At 44.3% G+C, this 22,540-nt stretch overlaps 1 protein-coding gene across 5 annotated transcripts; it reads right to left on the reverse strand.

Annotated features, from left to right (window-relative positions):
- Window positions 1-35: 35 nt before the first annotated feature.
- Window positions 36-19,251, reverse strand: atp13a2 (ATPase cation transporting 13A2). 5 transcript variants are annotated; one of them, XM_030361765.1, is made up of 29 exons: window positions 18,944-19,251; window positions 16,240-16,319; window positions 14,307-14,474; window positions 13,293-13,351; window positions 12,823-12,892; window positions 12,661-12,740; window positions 12,258-12,335; window positions 12,092-12,161; window positions 11,783-11,917; window positions 11,151-11,217; window positions 10,632-10,760; window positions 10,052-10,195; window positions 9,363-9,473; window positions 9,129-9,175; window positions 8,781-8,969; window positions 8,048-8,254; window positions 7,535-7,645; window positions 7,011-7,167; window positions 6,635-6,746; window positions 6,137-6,261; window positions 5,266-5,444; window positions 4,778-4,870; window positions 4,419-4,498; window positions 3,591-3,743; window positions 3,047-3,143; window positions 2,311-2,534; window positions 1,878-2,029; window positions 1,283-1,455; window positions 36-897 (listed from the first exon to the last, which is right to left on the reverse strand). In XM_030361765.1, the coding sequence occupies exons 1-29, from the start codon at window positions 18,954-18,956 to the stop codon at window positions 730-732; spliced, it is 3,471 nt and encodes a 1,156-aa protein (XP_030217625.1). In that variant the 5' UTR covers window positions 18,957-19,251; the 3' UTR covers window positions 36-729. The 5 variants fall into 5 exon arrangements, with proteins under 5 accessions (XP_030217625.1, XP_030217630.1, XP_030217626.1 ...); XM_030361770.1 differs by lacking the exon at window positions 18,944-19,251 and adding an exon at window positions 16,821-16,883; XM_030361766.1 differs by lacking the exon at window positions 18,944-19,251 and adding an exon at window positions 16,703-16,842.
- Window positions 19,252-22,540: the final 3,289 nt, after the last annotated feature.

Here is a 22,540-nt window from a genome sequence, read left to right on the forward strand (position 1 = left end):
AATATATAACGCAATAAAAGGGGAAATAAACCATAACGCGAGTGTTATTTTTATGTTGGTCCATGTCGTCACAAGGAATTTCACCTTCATTACAAATTATCTTTCAGGCCTTCAAAATAAAAACATTGACATGAATGCATATTTCATGACATGCAACGACCTGCTTGCTCATTGGTTTAATTTAACACTATGAAGGGAAATGTCTGTACCCACTATGCTAATATGGCAAGTGACATTGGCACAATTTCAACCAATCAGTAACTGGTTAGGTGAGGTCACCTTAGATTGGTACCGAGATACACTGAAACCATAATCGGGCTACTTATTACACACAGGATATGGAAGTCAGTACATAAACAATGCCGACACTTAGATGAATACAGTGATGCATGACAAGTACTCTCAGACCTGGCTTAGAATGTAGCCTACGTAAATTTCCCATGGACACATTGATTGCAGCCTTTAACATAACGACTATGATGTATGATTACAGCCTGACGCTATATGCTCTACAACTTCAGAAATAACTCGCAGACAAAATGCGCCACCCCCAAGCACAATTTAGTTAAACAAGAAGTATAAAAAAGTATTTTATTTACATAAATAGTATTTATAGAATAGTGCCTATCAACAACTTCAATTTCATTGACCAACCAAACAAAACCAAAGTTAAAACCCCTCTGTGTCCCCAAAAATAAGATATATAGGAAATGAAAAAGACGCTCAGCGCTAGCTCAGTCCTATCACTGTGTACTGTGCGGAGGGAAGTGATTGGTTGAGGGGCGGCCACGACGGAGACTCGGACAACAGCACGTCCAGCCGCTTGTACTGCTTCTTAGACATGCGCTTCCTGTGCACACAACGCAGACAGTTCAGCAGGCCCTGGTCGATCAGCACCTGGGGAGGAAGCACAACCACCGGGTTATTGAACATTTAATAACACTTACTAACTGTATTATGAAACACCCAATGGTGCCGTCTGTGCTTCTTCGGTCCTATGTGCGACAGAGGATGTGAATGTTAATAGTTTGACAGTGTATTGTAGATCATCAATAGTGGTATAGATTGATTTGAGATCAAGTGCATTCAGGCGTTAGTTCTCAAAAGGGCAGGAGTTAAATAACACAAAATAAATGAATGAAACGAAGTAAAAGAAACTGAGAATACATCAACAGCACAGAGCAATACATACAGGTATCTCCCCCCCCCCCCCCCCCCCAGTAAGTTATATACTTGAAAAGCAGGGTAGATGGACAGGTTGTGCATAACATAGGAGCCACACCTCCATTAGGAAGCAGGTGAGGAAGTTGAGGGCTGCCAGGGACACCAGCAGCATGTTTAAGGTCATATCAGGGTAGGTATAGAGCTGGAGCAGCTTGGCGAAGACCGGGCCGGGGTAGAGCACCAGCCAGGTCATCACGCCCAAGAAGATCAGCAGCAGGCCCAGGAAGAGGACTGAGAGGGGGGACACACAGCCCACGTCAGGGGGGGACACGGCTACAAACTCTACTGTAACACATCCGCATGGAAATGCTCCACTGAGGATACAGACCATCAAGTGGACGAAAACGATAAATAATGTATGATACTCTTCTAGATCACAGTTGGCTTACAGAAAGGTTTCATTTTTATACATTTTGGATCCACGCCAAAGATTCTGCCACTAGGCTGGATTTATTATAGATTTGTGTGAGTGAGTGAGTGAGTGAGTGAGTGAGTGAGTGAGTGAGTGAGTGAGTGAGTGAGTGAGTGAGTGAGTGAGTGAGTGAGTGAGTGAGTGAGTGAGTGAGTCAGATTGTAGGAGCAGGAGAAACACCACAGTACTGCGCTACAGCCCCTGTGCGAGCATCCCATCGCCCTGGTGGTAGAGGCCTTACAGTTGTGGTACAGAGGCTTCTTGTACGGGTAGCCCTTGGTGACCACCACGGCCATGATGATGTACTGGTACCCGGACAGGGCGAAGACACTCGTCTCCTCCATGTTGGGGAGGTTGGCGGCACCGGACTCTGTGGAGTTGAGCTGAACAAACCTTTGAGAGGGGGGGGAATAGATCAAATTAACTTTAAGGAATATAGCAAAACTATTCATGATGTTAACCTATGTGATAATTATACAGTATATAAATGGTGTTGTGATTTTCGTGTTTCCAGCCAAAAAAGGTACTGCATTCGATCCCCAGTGTCCACCTGCTCCTTAAAGACACGTAAATGAATTCGCTGCTCTGGATGAAACCACCTGCCCCATAGCTGAAGGTCACTAAGTGACAGTAAAGTGTGTGGTTTCTAATAAGGAGATGAGCTCGCCGCTGACCAGTCCTGGGAGGCGGTGATGAGCAGAGCCCCCGTCTGCCCCAGGATGTTGAACAGCGTGTGCAGGAACATGCCCCCCAGGATGGGCAGGGCGATCAGGCTGGCCGGGGGTCTGCGGGGGTGCAACTCCTCGCTGGGACCCCCTCGACCCATCACTATGGCCAGCAGGGTCACCAGGAACAGGTCAAAGAACAGGAACTGCCAGTCGCCCAGGTTGGTCTTCACCTACATAAAGCGTACCGGGAAACACATTGCATTAGTTAGGCAGGCAATGGAGATACCAAGAAGTCACAATGGGCTCACTCGTAACAGGTGTGAAGGTAAGATTGGAGAGTTGCAAAAAGAGAGTGGAAAAGGGCACAAGATTTTGTTGATTCAGCAAAAGAAACCTCGGCTCCCTTCACTGCTCTCGTTAGGTTTCCTAATGACTGATTGATTGATGATTGATTGTGGGATTGTGATTAACAAGAAAGATGGGATTCCCCAGACCATTTGATTAGACGGTGCGGTGATCATCCGTCTCATATAGTAGCACGTGCTGTGAACCACAACAGGAATTCTTACAGCGAATATCACTCCCTAATAGTTGAATGACGGCTATGGCATTTTTAAGAGATTGTATCAAATTACATCTCTTAAATCTGACCTCCACCTTTAACCTTTAAGTTAGCTTAAAGGTTATTGGACCGTGTCCCAGAACACTTTCACTCCGTAGCTGTGGGTGTGGAGGCTCTTACCGTGTAGAGGATGAGCACAGAGCTGAACTGGATGAGGCTGTACAGGGCCATGTATCTGAACAGGCTGAAGGAGGTGACCAGAGAACAGCGACCCTCTCTGGATGGAACAGAGAAACAGGATTTCTTTGAGGACACACATATACCTCACTTTCTATAAAGTGCAATATGCTTACGGCCTTCAATATTTTAGATTCACCTCGCCTGTCCTTGTCTTGTTCCAAATGTTTTTCTGGTATTTCTGTCTTGTTTTTTAAATGTTTAACTTAAAATGCTTGTTTGTTTTTTTGTATGTGTAATGCACCTTCAGTTGGCACTCCCAATTTCGTTGTATAGGCGACTGTATAATGACAATAAAGGCTCATCTTATCTTAAAACTCTAAACCACTATAATGGTCTTCACATCTCTCCTCACATTTCGTTAAACTTCAAATCATTTGGTGTCTTATATTTCCACCAAGTTCCCAAAAAACACCTTTAAAGTCTAACAGAGCATTTACTTGTCGTTCTGTATTTATATTGTGTTGCTGCGTGCGTATCAGCCTACCTGATGAGCAGAGGCACACAGCTGATGTTGTTGACCTTGGAGGTGAAAGGTGAGGCCACAGAGGCCTCGGCCTCAGAGAGCGACACGCCGACGTCAGAGGCCCTGAGGGCCCCACAGTCGTTGGCCCCGTCCCCACACATCCCCACGCGGTAGCTGACAGAGAGACAGTGACAGCATGAGGAAGACCTTAGGTCCCGGCAACTGGGCCGAAAATAGTGAGCATTTGAAACACAAGCACCAATAATGTCCTCTCTCTCTCTCTCTCTCTCTCTCTCTCTCTCTCTCTCTCTCTCTCTCTCTCTCTCTCTCTCTCTCTCTCTCTCTCTCTCTCTCTCTCTCTCTCTCTCTCTCTCTCTCTCTCTCTCTCTCTCCCCCCCCCTCCCCCTCTCTCTCTCTCTCTCTCTCTCTCTCTCTCTCTCTCTCCCCCCCTCCCCCCCTCTCTCTCTCTCTCTCTCTCTCTCTCTCTCTCTCTCTCTCTCTCTCTCTCTCTCTCTCTCTCTCTCTCTCTCTCTCTCTCTCTCTCTCTCTCTCTCTCTCTCTCTCTCTCTCCCTCCCTCTCTCTCCCTCCCTCCCTCTCCCTCTCTCTCCCTCCCTCTCCCTCTCCCTCTCTCTCTCCCTCTCCCTCCCCCCCCCCCCCCCCCCCCCCCCCCCCCCCCCCCCACCCTCCTTCCCTCCTTCAGGGCATTCGCTCACTAATAGCCGATGGATGGCTATGCCATTCCTAACAGATTACACTAAAACGATAGCCTTTAAATCTTACCAACAGCCCCTCTAAGGACGGACATTGTAAAGAGGGAAGCAGGCGACTTCCTGATGGTGGATATTTACTTGAGTTTCTGCAGCTCCTTCACTAGCTGGGTCTTCTGGTCCGGGGCCATGCGGGCATACACCGTGGCCCGCATCAGCACCTGCAACCAATCACAGCTCGTCAGTTAACCATTCGTCGCCAGGGACGACTGCTCGTCACTCAATCATACCGTCAGTTGAAGGCCCTTTAAAGTGCATTTGTTGAGGAATATTTAAAACAGGCTGTTTAACGTTTCACTTAAGTTGACAAGGGATCTAATAGAATTATTTTCTTTTTAGCGTTTGTTTGAACGCGTCCAGGAACCGTCCAGGTAGGTAACTGCAGCGGCCTGCTGTTGCTCACCTCTCCTAACCTGGCCCTAGCAAGCAGGTCCTCTTACCTTCGGGAGATACTCAGGAAAGTGGTCACAGATGGCGGAGAAGGACTTCCCATTGACGGCGAGGTGGTAGCTGACCCCACTCTGGTACAAGCCCTACCGAGTCCAACCAAAAAGGGGCCGTTAATACCACAGACCCAGTGTCTAAAGAGATCAATAACCTAATCACAACAAGCCCACTGTGGGCATGCATGATTTGTGACAAATCAAGAGGAAAACGTTGTCATTGTGTTTGAAATGTCAAAGTGAAGAGGTAGTTTATTCGTAAGCACATTGCCACATTGTCTCAGGTTGACTATGTGTAGATTTGAACATTTTTCTTTTTCATTTATTCCTTTTTAGTTCTCAGTTACAGTGTTTTTTGGGGGAGACATGCGGAATAAACCCATCATGTTTTCAAACCCAAAAACAATCCTTTGAATAATCGTGATTTCAATATTGACCTAAGTAATGGTGATCATGATTTTTTTCCCATAATGGACCAGCCCTACCCAGGTGTGGACCTCAGTGGAGCCGTGCGTACCAGAGGCACCTCTGTCCTCCTGGTGGAAGCTGAGGGTGGGAGGGAGCTGGCCGTCAGGGGGAGACGCCTGGACGAAGATCACCCGGTCCTCAGAGCCCACCATCCCACAGCTCCTGGAGACGTTGACCGCCGTCAAGATGTTGTCCCCTGGAGGAGAGACACAGGAGACGTACTGCTCAGTGTACACCGGGACTCTTTATATCGGACCTGTAGTTAGAAGCCAGTAGAAGCTACCCGCAGGCAGAAGCCAGTAGAAGCTTCCTGTAGTTAGAAGCGACCTGTAGTTAAAAGCCAGTAGAAGCTACCTGTAGTTGGAGGCTATTACAAGCTACCTGTAGTTCGAAGCATTAGAAGTTACCTGTAGTTCGAAGCTATTACAAGCTACCTGTAGTTAGAATCCATTAGAAGCTACCTGTAGTTAGAATCCATTAGAAGCTACCTGTAGTTAAAATCCATTAGAAGCTCCCTGTAGTTCGAGGCTATTAGAAGCTACCTGTAGTTCGAGGCAATTAGAAGCTACCTGTAGTTTGAGGCTATTAGAAGCTACCTGTAGTTCAAAGCCATTAGAAGCTGACCTGTAGTTCGAAGCCATTAGAAGCTACCTGTAGTTAGAGGCTATTAGAACCTACCTGTAGTTCGAGGCTATTACAAGCTACCTGTAGTCAGAGGCTATTACAAGCTACCTGTAGTTTGAGGCTATTAGAAGCTACCTGTAGTTTGAAGCACCTTGAAAAACGACCTTTAGTTAGAGGCTATTAGAGTCAGAAGCGTATTGGGTGTCACGTCATGTCGTCACGTAGATATGGACTCAGACAAAATGAAGTGAAAGGCCCACTCACCGGTGACCATGACGGTGCGGAGCTGGGCCTGTCTCAGGGTTTGGATCACCCCGGCCGTCTCAGGCTTCACCAGGTTCCTCATGAGGAAGAGGCCCAGGAAACGCATGTCTCTTTCGACCGCCTCTCTGTGGAGACACAGCACACACATTGAGCACCTCCCTGGTTCCAGCAATCTTGGGCGCAACCACCAAATCTTTCAGAATTGGAATTTGGGTATAAATTGGATTTAGTTTATTTTGTCCTTCCTTCTACTATATTTATCTAGAGATAGATTCTCACATTATTTTTTCTCTAGCATTTTCTATATTTAACAAACTACAAACTGAATACGAACATCCATATTGAAGAGGAAATATGCATGCCGGTAGAAGTCATGATTAACAAAAGTAAGGAAGGGAAATACACCTCTGGGTTGACAAAGAACAGTACCAGACGAATAAAAAAAATACATAATCGTTTGAGTGCTGGCCTCTTCATGTAATTCTAGATTCTTTGTACCGTTCAATCGTCCCCAGCTCCGTGTCGCTGCCCATCACTTTGTAGCCCAGAGCCAGCACCCTGAAGCCTCTGCTGGCAAAGTCATCTAAGACACCGGAGAACTGCGGGGGCACTGGAAAACAAACACACGGCCTGTCTGTCGTTAGCTCATATGTTATCATATTAATTGTTAAATAATAAATAGAAGAGAAAATAATAATGAACTAATGTAGCATGATAAATAGTAGTAAAATAAACAGTTAAAATAAAGAGATTAAGCAATCTTCCACTCCCCATGAACACAAAACTCTTTTCTACCCATCCGTTAACATCATTTAGCTCTGATCTCTCCCAGACGCGAGTTAACTCAGGTGGTAAGTCAGTGTTGTCTCCCCACCCGTGTCTGCCAGACAGAGGCTGGTCACCATCTCCGGGGAGCCCTTGATGATGGCTATCGCCGGCCGGCCACCAGGGGGCGCCGCCACCACGCTCATCCTCTGCAGCGACGAGGAAAAGGGGAAGCGGCGCACGACGGCCACGCTCTCTGTGTGAGGCTGAAGGGGAATGGGGAAGCACAAGTAAGAACCCAGCCCTAGAGAAGTTCCATTCTTTCCCAGCTGATCGGGGAATGTACAGAGAATTGTGCAGAGTACTCAGAAAAGGTCATTGCATTTTGCTCATGACCCTGAAAGGCAACATAAGGAGACAGAAGATCAAGTTCCATGGTCCAAGGCCTTTTATCGATACTTTCATTTGTCCGAGACATCACCTCACAGTATGGGGCGACGGGGAACAATCCCGTCACTCTCTTTGAGTTCTTGTTGTCATTGTGATGCAACGCTGCGATCGCCCATCAAAAGGTTTCCCCACAGGGGGAGCCTGGACAGAACAGGGATGACGACAGGGAGCTTTGACACTCACAGTTCTCTCGGAGAAGGGAGTCCCAGCAGGAGGCCTCATGACGGACAGAACCTTGTGACCTCCGAACTCTGAGTCCAACGCATGACCATTGACGGACGGCTCTATCAGCTCCTATGAGTCACAAGCAAGCATGAGGTTAGATGAACTGAAAGGGGTTGAGGCTATACAGGAAGACAAAAGTTATAAATAGCGACTCTTTCAAAATAATTCCAACTAATTTGCTCAGAAGTTGGTTCCTCGAGCTTCTTTACATTTGCCATAGGCTGCTTCTCTGACTGTCGCTTTGTTTTATTAAAAAATGTTGGAGACACAGAGAGATTGGCTTTCGAACAACATTATTTGTACAACATGTGACCGCACAGATTTGGCACAAATCAACCAATCTTGGGACTTCTGAAGGCAACTGGTTGAACAAAGCTACGTTTAATCTAGAGCATCTAGAGCAAACTGGGTTAATGAGTTCTGCAATGATATGATGCTGGACCGTGACATGATACAGCCGGCTCCTCGTACCCAGCCAGTGGACTCCATCATCTTCAGCTCCAGGGGGTCCCCGTACGCCTGGCCATCCAGCAGGGCCACGCTGTGACAGCAGGCCAGGGCCGTGAGCAGAGGCCCGGGGGCCAGGAGCCTGGGGTCTGGGACCAGCTCAGAGAAGCCCTTCTGGTGGGCTTCCATCACCCCCCACATGTCCAGACCCTCCTCGGTCAGGGTTCCTGTCTGGGTTGGAGGTTGGAGGTCCGAAACGCTTTACATTCAGTGTTGAACTCAGAGTGTTTGAAGACAACATAGCCAAGGCTAGTGAAATTGACAAATCGGACAATACAAATACAACACTGAATCACACCACTGATTAATGTTGGTGCGATTTCATACTGTTATTATTACCAAGTTCAGTTCAACATCAGATTAAAAAGAAAAACGTAATAAAAGCCTGATCACTCACTGTCCGTCATTCACAAGTACAATAACCACTAGTTTGAATCTATACTGGGACTATTTTGAATCTGTTTAGCTGTGAGCCTGTTTAGCTTTTAACCTGTTCACTTCGAGCCTGTTTACCTGAGAGCCTTTTAATCTGTGACCCTGTTCCCTCTGTACATTTTGATAGGGGTGTGCTTTACTAAGTTCCTATGGGAAAAGGCCTTCTGTACACAATGGCCAACCGCGTTGCAGTACCACAGCTGGCCACCGTTGTTATTCTGGGCAGTATTGCGCCGGCGCCAGGGCTGGGTCGTTGCCTCACCTTGTCGAAGCAGAAGAGCGACACCTTGCCACAGACGTTGATTCGGGGCGGGCTGATGCAGAAGACGCCCTGGCGCTTGAGCCGGCGCTGTGCGTAGATGGTTCCCGTGGTGATGGCAGCGGGCAGGGCGGGGGGCACCACGATGGTCACCACGTCCAAGGTCCTGATCACGAGCTCGCCCCACGTTACCTAGGGAACCAGAGGCAGCCAGTTGGAGACAGCGCCTCAACCTCGTCCTCACGCTGGTCCCCTTATCACGCAGAGCGGTTTACCGCAAAGAGGAACCACGCAGTGAGCGGTAAAATATTGGGATGGGAATACTGGAAGTGGAACACCGGCAGGACTTACGTTGGACATGCTGAGCACCACAACGCTGTAGATGGTCCCAAGGACAGCTGTCGACAAAGAAATTAGGAAGTACATGAGGTCTCATACGATGTGGAAGCCACAAACGGTCCGTACGTCTGAAAGAGATACCAGACCCTAACATTAGACCGCAGGGGACTGGCCTGCCTCAAGTGCTAAGCGGTAACCACTCTCTCCGCCTGCCACTATAAAAAGCTAGGATTGGATGCGTCTTACCCACGCCACCCAGGAGGAGGAGGAACTTGGTGGCGTCTTGATAGAAGCGGAAGTTGATGGGCTGAGGGTAGAGGATGGAGCTTATCAGGTCTCCTTTAGCAGTGAAAAACCCTGGAGACGGAGGAGGACATTAAAATGATTATTAACTGCAGTCTAAAGGACCCAAGTTCAATTGAAGGAATTGTATTTATTACTGGAGCATAATGCTAATCATGAGCCAAAAGATGAGAGATTTACATCACATCCACATCGGATTCACCAGATAAATAAACATGCATTTTTTCACATTTGGAGTGTTTTATGCATCCAATGAGCTATCCCAACACGCTCAAATGCCAGTGAACCACCAATTATATTGTTTTAGACATGTTCATAAATCCTCTTGGAATAATTTATTAAGCGCTAAATGGAGCAATATACTGTATATAGTTAAGCTACTGTATATTAGCTGGAGCACGCAATATTCCCATTAGACCAACACTGTCACATATCTTCCTCGAAGCAACCCTTCAAACCCATGCTGATGCTAATATAAAAAAAAAGGTTACACAAGATAATCTGCTTTTGCTCCAGATCTTTTGGAGCCAGATCAGATTTTCTGCTTTTGCCCGTTTGCCACCTCCATGCTGGCATTGTTGCTCAGACCTGTTGAAAGTCATGGGAGGGGGCGTGGCTATCCTGCTGCTCACCTGTGCTGGTGACCACAGCCACGGCCCCGCCCCTGGCCTGGATGAGTTGCGTGCCGCAGAAGAGCGTATGTCTGCGATGGCCCTCTGAACTGAACCGGGAGTCCCCCGTCGGCAGCGGGGTCTTCAGAACAGGGACGCTCTCGCCTGGAGGTAACCACATAGAGGACAAAGCCCTGGTCAGCACTGCTGACCAGGTAACCTACAGAGGTGGTAACTGAGGAGCAGGTACCTACCTATGGTTGAACGCATAATTGCCTTGCCTGACACCGTTGTTTTCTGTGAGCATGTTTACCTGTGAGCCTGTTTACCTGAGAGCCTGTTTACCTGTGAGCCTGTTTACCTTAGAGCCTGTTTACCTGAGAGCCTGTTTACCTGTGAGCCTGTTTACCTGTGAGCCTGTTTACCTGTGAGCCTGTTTACCTGTGAGCCTGTTTAACTGTGAGCCTGTTCACCTGCGAGCATGTTCACCTGTGAGCCCGTTTACCTGCGAGCATGTTCACCTGTGAGCCCGTTTACCTGTGAGCCTGTTCACCTGCGAGCCTGTTCACCTGCGAGCATGATCACCTGTGAGCCCGTTTACCTGTGAGCATGCTCTCGTTGACCATGCACTCCCCGGCCAGCAGGGCGGCGTCGCAGGGCAGCAGCAGGCCTTCTGGCGGGATGAGCAGGCAGTCCCCTGGGACCAGCTCCTCTGAGCTCAAAAACACGTCTGACACAACACAGGACACACAACGGTTGCCAGGCAGCACATTACACACGTCATGTGCGCTTATGTTTGCGGCTAGTGGGTTGCAGAGTAAACCATCCTAGCTATGTAGTAACCGAACGAGAGATGAATCACATTATTTAACACCTTGGATGCCATCTCTCACCAGAATAAAGCTGAACTGAGAAAATTAAACGAGTGTAATGTATAAGCGGTAAAATCTAAGGTTATAAATGCAACGTGATTTGTAATTTAATCGGGGTCAGGGCCAAGAGAAAGCCTTGCCAGGCGTGTACGTTCAGGGCTATATATCCTTCTATCCTACTATTGGTTTAAGGTTGGGCCCCATTGGTCTTGATGGATTTGTGTCGTCTGTGGACGGGTCACACCTACCTCCGGTGCTCCTGCGTACTTTAACAGTCGTGATCAGCTGGGCCATTTTGCGCAGAGTGACACTTTGCTGTAGACAGATGGAACAGTGTTTGCAATATCAGGTTAGCTAAGCAAACATGTCCCGTTAGAGGGAAACAAAACACCCTGTCTGTGGGTGTAGTCAAAATGCTTTATTGACCTTACCTGGTAACCGAAAACGGCCGGTAACAATTTTAGTTATGGTTAGGCCAAATCATCAGTCAAGGGCAACTTTGGAGCTTTGCATCTAAAATAAGTTCTTTCTGGGTTTGGTTTCACTAAAAAGCTTCACTTTCAAATAAATGGTGAAATATTTATGGAAAAACAAACTATCGTGCTTTGTGTCAAGTCAAAGTCAAAAGCTGTCATATAAATTGATTTGTATACTCTTTGGCCTACTGAGAAATCGGAAACATGTTCAAAGTTGCACGATTGTATATATTATTTTATATATTATTTACAATGGTGGCCTTGCAAAAAGCAAAGCCTCTTCATGTATACCTACATATCAAAATCAAACTAAGCTAAAGACCATGTATCTTTGTTATATCTATTCGTCTTCCTATTGCACAGAGGAATGTTTTGAATACACTCGACGAATCAAACTGACTCACCTTGCGTGTTTCGTACAGCGAGATGCTGATGGACAGGAGAGAGATGACGAGGATACAGGCGGCATAATAATAGTAGTTATCGGCCATCCACAAGGCGATGCTGAACACTTGAAAGATATAAAAGGGATTGAGGATCTTAAGAGAAAGGAGAAAGAGATCGAGAAGAAAGTCATTCGTAAAGCAGAGAACCACAAGAGCTGAATACTGCACTGTGTTCTTCCTGTCCTATGTGCTTGGACACCATATTCATTCCCTTGCAACCACACTTGCAAGCGGGTGTCTTGTACACGCATTGCGTCTCCGTCTCACCTCGTCAACCAGTAAACTCATATAGGACTTAACAGGCACAGTAATCAGGTTTGGTCCATAGACCTGTTGCCTGGAACGAAGATAGACAAAGAAATAGTTCATCAACACCAGGGCAGGGCTCCCTGAACCCTCACAAGGAATAATGACACCATACACACGCGTGTACCTGGAGTTCTGCTCCAGGGGACTCAGGCCGCTTTGGAAGCGATACAGGTCGCTACACGTCCATTCCTCATTGAGGACACTGCAGAGATAAAAGAGTTAGTCCAACACTGCACACACACAAATAGACAAACTGCGTCCGAACATAAGGACATGATTTGAACTGATACATGTATAAACTGATAAAGATGAACTGTTAAGAAATGCAAATACACTTTTTAAACACAAGGAGCAGTATTTTTTAAATAACATTTGACAAACACAAGACAAATACAGTTTGCCCTTGTTGATATGATATATGTTATATACCATACTACTGTGAATGATGCACTTTTTATAGTAGCCTTTTATACTTTCTTAAAAGGACATTTGTTAATCAATTTCATATGTTTTCAATGGCAATTTACCTGACTGGACAGAAGGCACCTTTCCTGGGCAGCCAGATATAGCGTAGGCCCTCGAACTGATAGAAGCGCAGCAGAGATTTCTGTAGAACAGGGATCCAAGTTAACACAAGCAGCCAGAGTGTGTGGAGAGAGAGTGACCCCCCCACACAGGACATCCCTTACCTGCTCATTGTGGAGCTGGACCGTATCTCTCCATTCCCGGTTCTCCTCCACCTCTTCCACCAGCTCCGAGCTGAAGCCCAGAGAGAGGAGTGAACGGGCAGTTTGTGCATATTGCATGTGGAAGGTTGCATATTGCATGAAGAAGCATTCCTAGATATTCACTGCAGTGTGATGAGCATTTATAATAAGAACACGTGGCCTTGTCCGTTTCTAGATCTTCACAATGTAAATATTCCTAACAAACCATATGCTTTCATTAATGGCCGTATGCTTTAAGGAAGGGCCATATAATCAAATGGAATGACCATTTAATAAATGAACGACCCTCTACTTCAATGTGAAGAACCTGAATTTATCCATATGTCCCTGTCCAGAATGTAGGTTTTTTTTAGCATGCTTTAAAAAGGAAAGGTGTCTGAACAGAAGGCAGTAGGGGTGTCTGACCAGGAGGTATTCACGGTAAAACTGACCTTCCATCCTCAACCTCCTCTGTGAGGACTTGGACCACGTAATTATGTCCCAAACTGTCCTGAAGAGAGAAGAAGACAAAGTCTGAAACCAAAAGCAATGCACGGTCCATGGTACTAGCCTGGTACTAGTCTGGTACTCCATGGTATGTGGTACATCATGGAACTACGATCACCTATTCTCTTAAAAGAAAAAATATGAATTCTTGCGGCTCAGTGGCTAAGTGCACAAACCTACAGGGCATACGCTTCATAGCCAGCCAGGTACTTTTCTCTCCTGACCATTAAGGCACAAAAAGTATGACATTTCTTTAACACGAGAAGCAATCGTGGTCATCCTCATATGAATCTTTGTGTAGCACAGTTTTACAATACAGTAAATACATAGAAATATAACCGTTTGGCCGACAAATGTTCCACTTCAGTTTCTGGGCTTCCTGGGGTGAATTAATATGTGAGGAAAGTGCGAAGCAAATCGATTGGACTTTTTTAGACTGAAGAATTACGGTGAGGATGTGCCTTTGTAATGCAATAGCAGCAGGCCAAAAAATTAACTTGAATGTGATAAGTTGTCCTCTGAGTTTGGGCTACAGCCTGATAATGTCCTGGTTATACTTCACATCCAAATGACTGTAATTCCTCTATGCTTAGAGGAACAAGTGTGCCTCATAAATAAGGAATGATTGTTTAATGGTCTCAAAGCCCCACACTCTCGAAATGCGATTCTCCATTTTTTGGCTCTGTGTGTGCCCGTCGAGTTACATAAACAAGTCCAGCTATCATTTTAATCTACAAAAATGAAAAGAATGTCTTAATCGATTTGCAGCCGACTTTCCACACACACACACACACACACACACACACACACACACACACACACACACACACACACACACACACACACACACACACACACACACACACACACACACACACACACACACACACACACTTCAATCTTCCAGTGTCTCTTTCAGGACATGAGCAAGTGAAGGGGAAAGGGGTTGCTTTTCTCACCCTCAGAAGCAGGACGTGAGCCAAGGACAGAGGGCAGGGAGAGCACCGGGCCATGACAGCGAACCGGGGGCGCCAGGTAAACAGCAGCAGCAGGAGGCCTAGTGACAGCACAGCTCCCAAGCGGCAGAGCCACACACGCCAGCCCACCCAGCGGTACCCCTGGACATCCTGACAGGAGAACACATCAAGTCACCTGATCGTCAGCCATCCACTCTGCCAACCGTGTGGTTGCACACAAACATTTACAGCCGTCCAGAACACAAAGTATCCCATTCGCTGATAAACGACGACCCGCTGCAGTTTCAATAGGCATTGGCATATTAGCCTGTGTGAAAAACGTAATTTAGCGCCATCGCTTCATTTAACGAAAATGGTTCATTATCGAAACGGTCAGTGATCGTTTTACTCGTTTGAGAATCATGCCATTAATGAGCAGGTGGGCTTATGCATGATCCTCCAGGATGCCTGGTAGACTGTTGTGATGGGTCGTTCGAATGAACGAATCAGTTCGAATGAACGAATCATCAACACAAACGAACCAAACTGATTCTTCTCTGTCGTTTGTCTCGTTCGTTCTCAGACTCGACCCCACTAGTCGCTGACTCGCTGTTCGTTCACTGACTGTGATTGAAGAGGGAAGAGGCTTAGTGAGCGAGCGTACGATAATACGATTCAATGTCAGTGAAATGATGGATGCATGCTGTCTTTGTACTTTCTGTGTCGTGCCAGATTAATCAAATATTTGAATGTCTCGTCAATCTGTCTCGTTCTTTCATGGTTCGTTCTCCACCCGGGACCCCCACCATCATTGCTAAATCAAATATTTTATCTTGCTGATATGTTAAACATCCAATAATCAACTACACCCCCCCCCCATCCCGCTGCGTTTTGTTAAAGATGTAATATGGATTGTTGACCGACTTCCACGATCGTTTGAGAATGAGAACAAGGGAGGAGCTGAGTCTGACTGACTCAGCTGAGAACGTTGCATTCCATGATTCGATTCACCGCTACTCGACTGAACGAACGAACGAACGAACGAACGATTCTGAAAGACTCTTCTTGTCGAACTGACCGACGCGAACTGAATCAAGGTAAAGAATCATTGAATCCATCACTATGTCGACATTCGGGCCCAAATCGAGAACCTTCCAGCTGGGAATCCTACCCCTGACCACTTGATCCTGCCCCTGAATGGATTTTGTGGTTGATTGTTTTTGTTTTAATTGTTTTAATAGTTACAGATAATAATGAGGAAGATAGTGGTTCAATTCACGTCAGTTAATCATTCAATTTTAATTTAATTAATTATTCTCTTTTTTTTTTAAGGGGGGTGAAACTTTTTCTAAATCACCGCAGAAACCTTTACCTCGCTACCTCTTTCATCTGGTTGCCTATCAAATTGACTATAAGTAAAAAAGAAAAAAAATTGAAAAAGTTCCATGTATTTTGAATTAGGCTAACCGATAGGATGCATTTTATAAGCCAAACAACAGGACGTCGATCCTAGACATTATCCACGCAGAACAAAAAACTGGACGTGGTGGTGACGATATCTTGGTTACGCCAAATGTACAGCCTTTATAAAAAATTCAAAAGATTACACTAATTGTTCAAAGTTAAGTTGTACACGATCTATCCATAAAAAAAACAAAGTCTAGTAATCACCACCAAGTGGAACAAGCATCGAATAATCGAAACCCTAGAAAGCAGCGAACATCACCAAGCAAAACCAGTGCGAGTTTTTACAACCAGGAAACGGAATGACTGCAGTGTCACTCGCTTGTTATCTGTATACCAGTAGTCTACAATAAACTGTAAAAAGCAATAACAAAAAAACACGTCGGACTAGACGTCTATTAAGTATTAACTACTAAGTATACCAGGGAGCTGCAACCTGATGGGTTCTGGTGATAAATAGTTGAACTCTTACCATCTGGGAGTCTGGCGGGACGAGGGGAGATTTCCAGCCGGGAGAGGGATGCCCAACCCCCGGTAGCTCCGCCACAGAACCTGCAGGACAAGTCAAACACTCACGATGTTTACTGAATCAACATTTCACAGGGACGTCCACCTGTATGTCGACCCACTGAGTCGAATTTGAAAAACTAGAGAAAAAGATAAATTGTGTATTGAAAACGAAACCACGTCTTGGGTTGGTATAACCAGTGGGCGTGCATTCCTCACTGTGATCAAATTGATACAATATTTTACATGGATGCTGTGATGACAATAAAGTACGAGCAAATTAGCGGTCCAGTGATATTATTACTTTGTCCAGTTTCGTAAAGAGGTTGTCTTTATTTCTCTCTCCTCGGACTGATGACGTTACATACGCATTAAAAGGAAAGGAAACGCAACTCCAAATAACAACAGGGCGACACTGACCGAGTTACCTTCGCTTCAAGTTAAAGTCATTACGAGGTTAGAGGTCACCACCACTTGCGAATGCTTTGGTCGATACTTCTCTAAAATTCTATTAGCTTCCCTAAATGAGTGAGCCGATTGACTCACCCGACTTGCTCCTTTGTTTAACCGGCTTGAGGCTGTGTCCACCCTACTATGACATTTCTATCCTACTATAACATGGGCCCCTAGCCCCACCTGCAGTTTGTACATCTAGATATTGTTGCATTGTATTAATTTTTGTATAAATGTTCTTTATCTTTATTTTCTCTTGATAAATGTTAGATCATATCTGTTCACCAAAGCCAGATTTTTTTTTCACACCAAATTATGATATTAATGGTGAAAAGGGGGAACCCCTCTTTGGGCGCTGAACACCAAGAAAAAAATAAGGAATTACAGTCATTTGGATGTGAAGTATAACCAGGACATTATCAGGCTGTAGCCCAAACTCAGAGGACAACTTATCACATTCAAGTTAATTTTTTGGCCTGCTGCTATTGCATTACAAAGGCACATCCTCACTGTAATTCTTCAGTCTAAAAAAGTCCAATCGATTTGCTTCGCACTTTCCTCACATATTAATTCACCCCAGGAAGCCCAGAAAAAAAGAAAAGAGAAATGAGAACCCCTTATTTAAAAACGCTGATACGTTGCCATGTGACCATCTCTCATGAAGATAAGAGGTGTAACATCATCTTAATCTAACCATTTTACATGGAGATTATATGAGTTACAATCCATAGTGTTCACTATGAAAAAGGTATCAGATCAAACAGGTTCCAACACCAGAACTACGGAGGAATAGCTGCATCTATTGTGGACAATCCGCTATTGCTTTTGTTGATAGTTTGAAAAGGTGTAACCCTTCCTCAAAAACGACTGGGTCTTGGCTTGAGCTTGGATTTTGAGGGCAGATTATTATTATCTTTCCATCAATCAGATTATCAAGTATCCAAATTAGGTGTGTTTTAAAGACCCTGCTTTGATAGGCCCATTACCTGTGTTCTCTTGCTGGAGTACGCACTGTCTCCAATCTGTCATTTGTTTTTCCAAACAAAGATAACTGGTTCCCCCCTAATAGAACATACGTGTCTTACCACACTGAGACTCTAAATAGTTTTTTCGTAAGAAACAACAACTCGTGATACAACGCTAAAGGAAATGAGTGAGCGAAAATAAACAAGACAGTTATCTGATCTTGGGCGACACAGTCTGCAAAAATGCATGATTACGAAACAGCGTTTACTAACCCTGGGGTCATAAGCCCACTTGATATACATTGAAGGAGATGCAGATTTATAAACTTGTATGGCCTACTGGATATCTATTTATGATTCAAGTAGTTTTGAAAAGGTCACATAAGAAGGTCCTGTGTTTTTATGCAAACCACTACCTAATGATTTTTATACTATCCAGCAAATTAACTTATTATCACTTAGGGTCGTTGACTGTGTATACTCTCACTTGGACATTGATAATACGGCTGTTGGAAGGGTTAAGGGCTATCTGAGGGAAAGCAGCACAACAAATATTAAAAAGGGTTGAAACTAATCAAGTTGGGTCACAAGCCAAAATGTTTTGGATTTTCTTTCATGAACGATTTAGCAAATAATCGCTTCACAGACCAACTCAAGGACAATGTTAACAAGCATTAATGACATAATTAATCATCTATGTTTTCTGTTTGCTGCCTATGTCAGCACTTCATTTAACTAAAGACATGTTTTCGATAGTTGCTTTGCGTTTGAACTTGAGGTTGAGTTGTGACTGTGTGACGCTAATAACGTGTAAAAATACCCCCAGTATAATTATAGTAAATATTATTTGTGAATGAAGGTTGAAAAAGCCCATCTCCAACTAAAAACGCCCAATATTTGCTCATCTGCCTAAGATTGTATGGTGACTGCTAGAATCTGCTATCATACACAACCAAAGTTGTTAAATATAAATTAAACGTATGGTTGATCATCTAACTTAACCTATAGGGTGAATTATTTTGATCGTTGAATTTGAAATGGATCCTCAAGTGGAAAATGTCGATGTCGGTCAATCTTATATTAAACTGTACAGGCAGCCTACAACTGAATAAACACACTTTAAACAGACATGTACGTGTCATTGATATGCGGTGTACTATTAAGCATAGAATACTTTTGACTGACAACCAATAGCTAAGCAATTTATTCTGCCTTTAATGAAAAGAAGGAGCGTGACTGTAGCAAACTTACCACGCAAGGCCATCACTTAGTGTCAGTAAGTCTTTAAATAACAGACAGTAGCAATATGACATGGTTTGAAGAAAATACCAGCCATGATGTGCTCCAACAGAGGCTCTGTTCTGCTAGACGCCTCTCTTGTGAGTCTATCAATTACTACGGATACTACCAAGGTCAAACAGCGCAGGCTTAAAACGCGCATCAATAATTCCTGTTGTTTTTAACAATCTCAGCTCCACGTTGATCTGCCAGGCTGTTAAATAATATGTAATAGATAACACATCACACATGTCGGTACATAAAGTGCAGGCTACTGTTCATTTAGTCACATCTCTGCCCGCAAAACCATGTCTACCTTGTCCAATCAGAAGCTAGTGGGAGGGACTGTTCAAGCCGTGTAACAAACACGAAATTACCATTGGTCAAGAATAAATGTTAACGTGTGACTCTCGAGGTTTGATGGAGGAATTGAATTAAATAATTAAAATTATGCACATGAATAGTTTTAAATGTTCTTATTTTGTGATTCAGAGATAATTCCTTTCTAACTTGTTTGCATGTTTTATAACCTGCGTATTACCCAACATGTGTAACATATGTTTCCTATAGCTCAATATGCGTTAACACAATAATCTTCATACCCAGCATTTGGAAAACCTCCTGTAAAAAATACTTGTTATCTATGTTTAGGGTAAGGTGAAAAGGGTGGGACAAGCATGTACAACCTTTCTTAAACTTATTATGTTCCTTCCATAGCCTAACCAATAATTTGTGTTCACACATATTCTCTAACTATTACTAATTTGTGTTCACACGGTAAACCGGTTACTATCTGAAACATCTCTTCCATCCAGCAGTCCAACCTAACTGCTTGTCAGTCTTTTGGTTTACTAAGACGCCACTAGATGTCGCCAAACACTGTGTTACAACACTGCTCCTTACAGTATATACAGTAGAGGCTAACTCATTTTTGCTGCATGTACCCTCTTTAATATGTCCATGGTATGTACTAGCGTGACATCGGCAGACAAATTCGCAAATGCATATTCATTTGGAACCTCTCAGTTCATTTTTTATTTCCAAGGAGTGCTATCAATGGGCAGCAGTCTGGTTTGTTTATGAAAAATCCTCAATGGTGCTCCCATAGGGCACTCCTCTGTACAGGCTTCATATCATACCCGCCCATTGTTAGATCAATTATTGTGATTGGCCCGACCAAGGCCAGGTCTTCTGGAAATCTCTCTGAACAGGAGGAGGGCCAGACCCATATGCAAGCAGAAATGAGAAGATTATTCTGCATTAGAAATGTATGTTGTTGTTTTTTTACGAGGCAGGCGTAAGTCATCAATCCTAAACTTGGGCCAACTTTAAGGAATTTGAGAGTGTGTGTGTGTGTGTGTGTGTGTGTGTGTGTGTGTGTGTGTGTGTGTGTGTGTGTGTGTGTGTGTGTGTGTGTGTGTGTGTGTGTGTGTGTGTGTGTGTGTGTGTCCACGGTTGGGCATGTGCGCGTGCATGTGTGTGAGTGCACTCATTCTGAGGCCAGTGGTGATGACAGATGTAAAAGGTGGTTCCTGGAGTACATGCTTGGTGGGCCGAGCATCTACTGCAGTGGACACAGTTACCTCACACTTATTTTGCTTTAGAAATTCCTGGCAGATAATGTGCAGGGAGCTTCATACTCACGCAATGAGGTCTTCTTCTCATTTGGCTCCTTGAACTTGCGCTCAGTTTTCTTAGATTCCTTGAGTTTTTATTCTTCTCTGGTTTTTTTCGGTGCTTTTGGCTTTTTCTTTTTTGCTGATCCTGTTCCAAAGCATTTTTAACAGCTAAATCTGTCAGAATCAGAGTAAATCTCTCCCTCATTTGACAAGTTGGGTATTCTCTTTTTCCAGCCTTTGGAAAGGGTTGATTGTTTGATGGAGTCCAGTATTTTCTGTTTACTGGATACTGCAAGCTTCACTTATCCAGGGACCCACGAGTTTAAGATGAGAGGATGCCTCCTGTTTTAGTCTGAGAGGAGGTTTTGATGATTACAGGTCCAAAAAGGATTTTGCAAATCATTTCTTCATGGTTTTATGGATATTATTCACATATATATGTATGCATTACGTTTAGTACACGTCCCAACCTTTTTTAAAATTGAGGTTTAAAGTATTCTGCATCGATAGTTTACATCCTTTTATTTGAAGTTTTAATTGACTTTATCTCCCTAACCGAGGCCATAACCATCTTTACCAACTACCCAGACATATTGTGAAGCCTACAGGCCTAGGACCTCAGCCAGATGGTTCCACTAGCTCAGAATAGTAACATAGAACCACTCTTAGCCTCGTGGTTCTATAGTCATATATATTGTTCAGCAGCTATGTGTCAGGTTAGTGCAAAACAATGTGTTGTGTAACAGCCATCTGTTCATTTTCCTTTACCCAGCATGCTGTATGCCTCCACCCACATGCAGTGCCTTCCCTTTAACCTAACGAACAACGGATGTGAAAGAGCTGCACACAATGCAGTCGGTTGCAGACTAAATGTGCTGTCATTGTACGGTTAAAAGGTAAAAACAAAAATATCATTAACTACTACTATCAGGACATAAACTTTCTTACATTTCACATTATTGCTTTTCACCAAAAAAGGTATTTCATTCCAAAATAGTTGTAGCCACATCTTTCTATATTTGTGGAATTAGTCGAGTGAAGTCTCATTTCAAGCCTCCTTGCCTTTTGGTGATTCGCTTTGAAACCCTTAATCCAATTGTAATCATAATACGTGTAAGCCTACGTGCAACATTAAATGGCTACTAGAAGGTTTGTAGTCACAAACATCAAATATACCTGTCTGGCAATTCAGTTCTGACAGTGCAATTTGGTTTTGTTATTTGATAATAAGTTGTCATCTTAAAAATCATTGTAAATCTTAAATTACTTTAAAGGTTTTCTACACTGACATGCTCTGAAGCTCAGGTGTCGTGGAGGAGTGCAAGAAGGTTGCCATGGAGATTTTCCTATCAGTTAAACCTATGGCTGCTGGGGTGGCCGCTCTGCATCCATTGTCACAGCAACAGCAGTTAGAAAAAAGTTTGCAAAGACCAACACTTTGACTAAAGAGAGGTGGAGGCTGTTAACACAAAGATTACTGGAAATAAGTCTGTGCCCAGCACTTTGACTAAATGTAGGCTGAGTCTACAATAGCGTTATAAGAGATACATCTGAGGCCAGCAGTTTCAATAAAATACACAGGATTTTGACAGTACTTTGCTGTGGCAGCAGAGACATTATCAGCAGAGACTGCCAAGAATCTTGAAACCATAGCAACAGAGGCTGGTAACGGGAAAGAGGTTGTAGTATCTGGTGTTGCCAAGGAGACAGAGGTAGTGGCATATGCAGTGGTAGGCAAAGCAGATACAACAGCTGTCTCTGATCGGGCGAATACATACTTACACACATTTTATAGTCACACTAGGTTTTGCACACCTCTGAATGTTGGAAGTCTTGAACAATAAAAATAACATTTAAGCTGTCAACTACAGCAACACTGAGCGGAACTCACTGGAATGAATCTTGCTGGTGGTGAAACATAACATCTAGGAATTGTAACGGTTGCTAGTGG

Source organism: Gadus morhua, chromosome 7, assembly GCF_902167405.1.
Source record: "Gadus morhua chromosome 7, gadMor3.0, whole genome shotgun sequence".
NCBI classification, from domain to species: domain Eukaryota; kingdom Metazoa; phylum Chordata; class Actinopteri; order Gadiformes; family Gadidae; genus Gadus; species Gadus morhua.